This window comes from Daktulosphaira vitifoliae, unplaced genomic scaffold, assembly GCF_025091365.1.
Source record: "Daktulosphaira vitifoliae isolate Bord-2020 unplaced genomic scaffold, ASM2509136v1 Scaffold_1, whole genome shotgun sequence".
Taxonomy (NCBI): Eukaryota; Metazoa; Arthropoda; class Insecta; order Hemiptera; family Phylloxeridae; genus Daktulosphaira; species Daktulosphaira vitifoliae.
In genome coordinates this window covers 243,464-250,790 of record NW_026099572.1, presented here as the reverse complement: position 1 = coordinate 250,790, position 7,327 = coordinate 243,464, and the positions used below count along the sequence as shown (strand labels likewise).

Genomic DNA, 7,327 nt, shown 5'->3' with positions numbered 1-7,327 from the left:
AATGTTTAAAAACATTGTACTTCTCTTTAGTAAGATCTGGGCTGGAATATGGTTCAATTATTTGGTCTCCATTTGTAGCCAGTGAAATTAAAAAAATTGAATCTGTACAAAACCGCTTTTTAACCTGTTTATCGTACAAATTAAATAAAAATAGGATTAATTATGAAAATTTTCGTGATAGTTTGAAAATGGACTCTTTATTATTTAGAAGACAATATTTAGATATAAAATGGATATATAATTTACTCAACAACAAAATAGATTGTCCTGAAATTTTAGATAAATTACCTTTCAATGTTCCTCAATTATCTCTTCGAAATCATTCTATGTTTTATATACCTACCCTCGCGCAAAACTACAGTAGAAACTCTCCTGTAAATCGCATGCTTTATTTATGCAATTCTTTAAATAATTTTGATTTTAATCATGATTCGTCAGCTATATTATGGTTAACATGTCGAAATAACCTCAATGTATAATTTGAAGTGGTCCTTTTATATATGTAATTGATATTTATTTACATTCATTTTGTATTTTATTTTAGTTTAATATTTTTAACTTAAAGTTTATATTTATAATTATTGTTATAGAGTAAGTAATTATCTGTATTATTATTTCCGTACTGTACTGTTTGCCCTAATGGGCGTAATCATCATCATCTTTGATGAAATAAATAAATAAATAAATAAATAAANTTATAAAAAATGTAGCACAACATGACAATAGTACAATAGTTATTATAAATAATAATTTCTCAAATTGATTAATTTTTACAGAAAATTATAAAGAATTAAAAAAAATAAAAAGTCAACTTGAAAATATCTGACACAGAACCTTTAAATTTTCATGCCGCAAAATGATAAAGACGTGTTAAAATCATTTTGACGAATAACTACATACAATTGGGTTATTGACTAAAATATTTAATTTGATAACACACATGTTTTTCAACAACTATCTACTTTCACTTGTAAACGTGAAAAAAATGCAATCGTAAATCATATTTTTATTGATATTTAATAATTCCATTGATAAGGTACAATATCAATTTAACAATATTTATTGATCGTTTCATGCTCAAGTACGATCATTAAGATAAACCAAGCAACAATAATCAGGCAATTTATGATTATTATGTCTACGGAATTACACATTGATTAGTTTTTACTGTGGCAAAATGTGCTTCCAAACTCAAAATTGATCCTTTTAAACAACAATATCTCAAAAATGATTTATCCAATTTTAAAATTTTAAAAGTATTTTTATTTTAAATAAAATTTTCTAACCGAAAATTTAAAAAAAAGTAATGGTTGCCATTTAAATTTCTTAAGTTAGGGTAGATTTCTACCCTTTTGCATTAGGGTTGAACTTAAATTTTAATCGTAAAAGATGCATTTAATTATTCAATTAGCTTCTAAAAAAAAAATTATTAAAAAAATCAATAGCGGCTCTAAAAAATGGGTGTTTCCGAACTTATTGAACACTTTTATATATACAGGTATATATAAAAGTATCAGTATTTCCGGAACACTTTTAAAATTTAAGTTGAAAAAGTTGTCATTTTGGATCCCCCCCTGTGAGCAGGTCTAGGGTCAAATTTATAATTTAAAATTTAAATAGAAGTTTAGTGATTATTTCTCTGTAACTCTTATTCCTATATCTTAAATCTTTTCTATAACTCATGGTGCTTAAAATGTTTCTACAGTTGAAATATTCAGGATTAAATTAATTTTTAATTTTTAAAAATAACCAAAAATATGTAAAGTGAAATGAAATTCAACAAGATATCAGAGGAAGAAATAATAGGTGAAACTAAGTCCATCGAGTTCGGGACAATTCTTCATTTTTAATTTATAGTACGTAACATAAGCTTTCATTTAACATATGTTTAAAGGACACAGTATTTCCGGAACAATTTTATAACTTAAGCTGAAAAATTTATATTTTTGTGTAAAATTTGCTATTTTTAATACCCGCCTTTGAGCAGGTGAATGTTCCAGTTTTAAATAATAATATTATACCCAAAAGAAGAAAAATATTCAAGGTGTTTATTTAAAAAACAAAAAAATTCTGATTTATTCATTTTTAAAAAAGGTTTTGGCAGTTTTAAGAAAAAAATTTAATGAAATGATAAAATATACCAATTTTAATTATTTGAGGAAATTTTGATTACTTACGGGAAATTAAGGAGAATTATCTATTTTTGAGAGTTATATCCTAAACTAAATACTATTTGTGATCTCTTGATATATCGTTGAAAAAAATCGATCCAGTGAGAACTGAGAAAAAAAAGTGACAGAAAAAAAATATTAAATACAATATGGTAAAATTAATACTTTTTCAGTTTCGAATCGAAATTAAAAATGTCCTTTAAATTAAATGGGCATAATAATTTTATGTTAATTGACTACAAGTTTTATTGGCCAATGTATTTTTCATTTTATTGCAATTTATTTGTTTTTATATAAATTTTCCTTCTTGTTTCCATGACTATAAATTTATATTGTTTAAGTTAATATTTTTTTAACAGTCACGAGTGATTTAGGTGTGACACGAAAATTTTCTGAAGCCCGAAAACTCCACAAAAATTGCCCAAAACCCTTTTATATTTGATTTTTTGTAGTCAGATATTTAATTTATATCTCTGCACGAATAGTGAAACATGAAAACCAAAACCAAAAAGCCTATAAGCCATTTAAAAACTGGACATAGAAAATCAAATTCCATTCTCGTCAACATACGTTCAAATCCTCATTATATTGGCAAACGTCCAAATAAACGTAAAATTATAAAATTTTATAAAGATCTTTTAACATTTTATGAAGACGAGGATGCAACGATTCAAAAGCCTGAAATTTCCAAGAGGTTTCAATCAAAAAACACAATTAATGTTAGCCATGTTAAGAAAATTACTAAAAAACAAACAACTGTCAATAAGAGACAAGTAAAAAATTTTGATACGTTAATTTTGAAACGTAAAAATCAAACTTGCAATAAGTCAAACGCTAAGATATCTACTAAAAACAAATCAAATTCAATTAATGTAGAAATACCATCCGAAGCAGACAAACATATGAGTAAGATTAATTTATTTTATATTAATATATTTTAATATACAATTTATATATTTTACATAAAATATTTATAATTTTTGAATCTATAGATCCGATTGTATTGATCGAAAGAATTCCACAAGACGTTATAGACTATTATATGTCTAGTAAAAAACTCATGCAGACGAAATAATAAATAATTCTGGTGAACAAGAAAATGTAAGAATTAACAATTCTGAAACCCACCAGACGTATCGAAAAAAGAATAGAACTTCTATCATCAACATCAACATATGTACAAATCCTCATTATGTTGGCAAACGTCCAAATAAACGTATTATTATAAAATTTTATAAAGATCTTTTAACATTTGATGAAGACGAGGATTCGAGGATTCAAAAGCCTGAAACTTTTAAGACTTTTCAATCAAAGAAGAGAACTCATCTCGACGACGTTAACGATTCACGTAAAAAACTTAGACTAACAAATAAATATGAAGAAAAAGTAAATAATTCTTATACTCTTAATTCAAATCGTAAGAATAAAATTCCTGACAAGTCAAACGTCGAGATATCTACTGAAAACAAATCAAATCCAATTAATGTGGAAATACCATCCGACAATGTCAATCATATGAGTAAGTGTCATATTTTTTATAATGAAATTATTATAGTAATATTTATTTTTATATATTCTTTTTTAAAGTTCCAATAGTGTTTATAAAAAAGATTTCGTCATTTTGTAATAATATAATTACTTTTTAATATAAAAATGATTTATTTTGTATAAAATTGTTATCAAAAAATTAATTTATAATTTTGGTATTTATAGATCCGTTTGTGTTGCTCAAAAGAATTCCATAAGAAATTATAGACTCCTATATGTTTAATAAAACAATTAATACAATCGAACTAGAAAAATTAGTAAATAACATCGAACTATTTAACAATGTTGATGGCATAAATAATTTTGATACACCAACTGATAATCCTACAAAAAATAAAAGGTTATCTACGAATAGCTCTACAAAGAAAATTTCTAAGAAAAAACGATCAAAATGATCTAGATTCAATTGATGAACTCATCTCAACATTTAATTTTGATAAATCATGACCAAGCAATTTACCTTATAACTCTTACATTTTTTGCCGCAGAGACTATAGATTTAATTTAAACAAATTTTTATTGAACTATACTCTGCGGATGACTTATAATTGTTGAAAAATCAACAGTGTTGTATTATAAACAACTTTCAAGTCGGTAATAATTTCCGTGAACTTTCGTTCAAGAATTTTCAATTTAATAAATAGTTTCGTTTCTATCATTGATTTTGTACATTATATTTTTTATGTTGTTGTTCTAATCATAAAAATTGTTTTTTTGAATTTTTTTTTTTTATTTAAGATCTAATGAATATTTTTCTCATTGGATGTTTAATGATTACACGATGCATATATTTTTTTTTTATTTAAAATAAAGTATATTACATAAGCTTTGATTTAAGATATATATAAAAGTATCAGAATTACCGGAACACTTTTAAAATTTAAGTTGAAAAAGATAATTTTTTGTGAAAAAGTTGTCATTTTGGATCGCCCCCTGTGAGCAGGTCTACGGTCAAATTTATAATTTAAAATTTAAATACAAGTTTAGTGATTATTTCTATGTAACTCTTATTCCTATATCTTAAATCTTTTCTATAACTCATGGTGCTTAAAATGTTTCTACAGTTGAAATATTCAGAATTTAATCAATTTTTAATTTTTAAAAATAACCAAAAATATGTAAAGTGAAATGAAATTCAACAAGATATCAGAGGAAGAAATAATAGGTGAAACTAAGTCCATCGAGTTCGGGACAATTCTTCATTTTTAATTTATAGTACGTAACATAAGCTTTCATTTAACATATGTTTAAAGGACACAGTATTTCCGGAATAATTTTATAACTTAAGCTGAAAAATTTATATTTTAGTGTAGAAATTGCTATTTTTAATGCCCGCCTTTGAGCAGGTTAATGGTCCAGTTTTAAATAATAATATTACACCCAAAAGAAGAAAAATATTCAAGGTGTTTATTTAAAAAACAAAAAAATTCTGATTTATTCATTTTTAAAAAAGGTTTTGGCAGTTTTAAGAAAAAAATTTAATGAAATGATAAAATATACCAATTTTAATTATTTGGGGAAATTTTGATTACTTACGGGAAACTAAGGAGAATTATCTATTTTTGAGAGTTATATCCTAAACTAGATACTATTTGTGATCTCTTGATACATCGTTGAAAAATATCGATCCAGTGAGAACTGAGAAAAAAAAGTGACAGACAAAAAAAAAATATTAAATACAATATGGTAAAATTAATACTTTTTCAGTTTCGAATCGAAATTAAAAATGTCCTTTGAAATAAATGGACATAATAATTTTAAGTTATTTGGCTACAAGTATTATTGGCCAATGTATTTTTCATTTTATTGCAATTTATTTGTTTTTATATAAATTTCTCTTCTTGTTTCCGTGACTACAAATTTATATTGTTTAAGTTAATATTTTTTAACAGTCACGGGCGATTTAGATGTGACACGGAAATTTTCTGAAGCCCGAAAACTCCACAAAAATTGCCCAAAACCACATTTATATTTGATTTTTTGTAGTCACATATTTAATTTATATCTCTGCACGAATAGTGAAACATGAAAACCAAAAGCAATAAGCCTATAAGCCATCTAAAAACTGGACATAGAAAATCAAATTCCATTCTCGTCAACATACGTTCAAATCCTCATTATATTGGCAAACGTCCAAATAAACGTAAAATTATAAAATTTTATAAAGATCTTTTAACATTTTGTGAAGACGAGGATGCAACGATTGAAAAGCCTGAAACTTCCAAGACGTTTCAAGCAAAAAAGACACTTAATGTTAGCCATGTTAAGAAAATTACTAAAAAACAAACAACTGTCAATAAAAGACAAGTAAAAAATTTTGATGCGTTAATTTCGAAACGTAAAAATCAAACTCGCAATAAGTCAAACGCTAAGATATCTACTAAAAACAAATCAAATTCAATTAATGTGGAAATACCATCCGAAGCAGACAAACGTATGAGTAAGATTAATTTATTTTATATTAATATATTTTAATATACAATTTATATATTTTACATAAAATATTTATAATTTTTGAATCAATAGATCCGATTGTATTGATCGAAAGAATTCCACAAGACGTTATAGACTATTATATGTCCAGTAAAAAAACCAATGCAGACGAAATAGTAAATCATTTTGGCGAACAAGAAAATGTAAGAATTAACAATTCTTGTAAGTAAGCTTAATTTATTTTATATTAATATATTTTGTTTTTAATTTACAATTTATATATTTTACATGAAATATTTATCAAAAAATTATTTATAATTTTTGAACTTATAGATCCGATTGTATTGATCGAAAGAATTCCACAAGACATTATAGACTATTATATGTCTAGTAAAAAAACTCATGCAGACGAAATAGTAAATAATTCTGGTGAACAAGAAAATGTAAGAATTAACAATTCTGAAACCCACAAGACGTATCGAAAAAAGAATAGAACTCCTGTCATCAACATCAACATACGTACAAATCCTCATTATGTTGGCAAACGTCCAAATAAACGTAAAATTATAAAATTTTATAAAGATCTTTTAACATTTGATGAAGACGAGGATTCGAGGATTCAAAAGCCTGAAACTTTTAAGACTTATCAATCAAAGAAGAGNATTGTATTTGTTTCAATGGTTGTTTCTTCAGTCTATGGAATTGTATTTGTAGTGTCATAGAATTCTATGTTCCCTGGATCATCAAAATTAGGTCTTTCAATGAATGGTTTAATTGATTGTACATGCACTATTCTTGTGTCTTTTTTTTTGTTTTTTGAATGGTCCACTTCTCTGATTCTATAACATACTTTACCAACTGGATTTTCAATCATAAATGGTCCTTTGAACTTGGGTGTTAGTTTTGTATCTGAAGATAAGGGCAATTCATACAAAACTATGTCTCCTTTATGAAATGATTGGCTTAGTCTGTTTTTATCAAAACGTTTTTTGTTTTCCTCATGTTTTTTTTTAATGTTCTCAGCAGCTCTATTTCTTGCTTCTGTAAGTTCTTCTATTTGTTGTTCTCTTGAGATGTCTGATCTTATAGCTTCTATGTTTAATTCCCAAGAAATAACTCTAGGTTCATATCCAAATAACAGGTAAAATGGTGAATATTTTGAAGAACTCTGCTGA

At 25.4% G+C, this 7,327-nt stretch overlaps 2 protein-coding genes across 2 annotated transcripts; both read left to right on the top strand.

Annotated features, from left to right (window-relative positions):
• Positions 1–2,662: 2,662 nt before the first annotated feature.
• On the top strand, positions 2,663–4,114 carry LOC126895571 (uncharacterized). The gene is made up of 4 exons (XM_050667582.1): positions 2,663–2,780; positions 2,826–3,077; positions 3,238–3,690; positions 3,969–4,114. The coding sequence occupies exons 1-4, from the start codon at positions 2,663–2,665 to the stop codon at positions 4,112–4,114; spliced, it is 969 nt and encodes a 322-aa protein (XP_050523539.1).
• Positions 4,115–5,744: 1,630 nt separating this feature from the next.
• Positions 5,745–6,874, top strand: LOC126895550 (uncharacterized). Its single transcript, XM_050667537.1, has 3 exons — positions 5,745–6,159; positions 6,246–6,374; positions 6,486–6,874. Exons 1-3 carry the CDS (start codon positions 5,745–5,747, stop codon positions 6,872–6,874), a joined length of 933 nt encoding a protein of 310 aa, XP_050523494.1.
• The last annotated feature ends 453 nt before the right edge of the window (positions 6,875–7,327 follow it).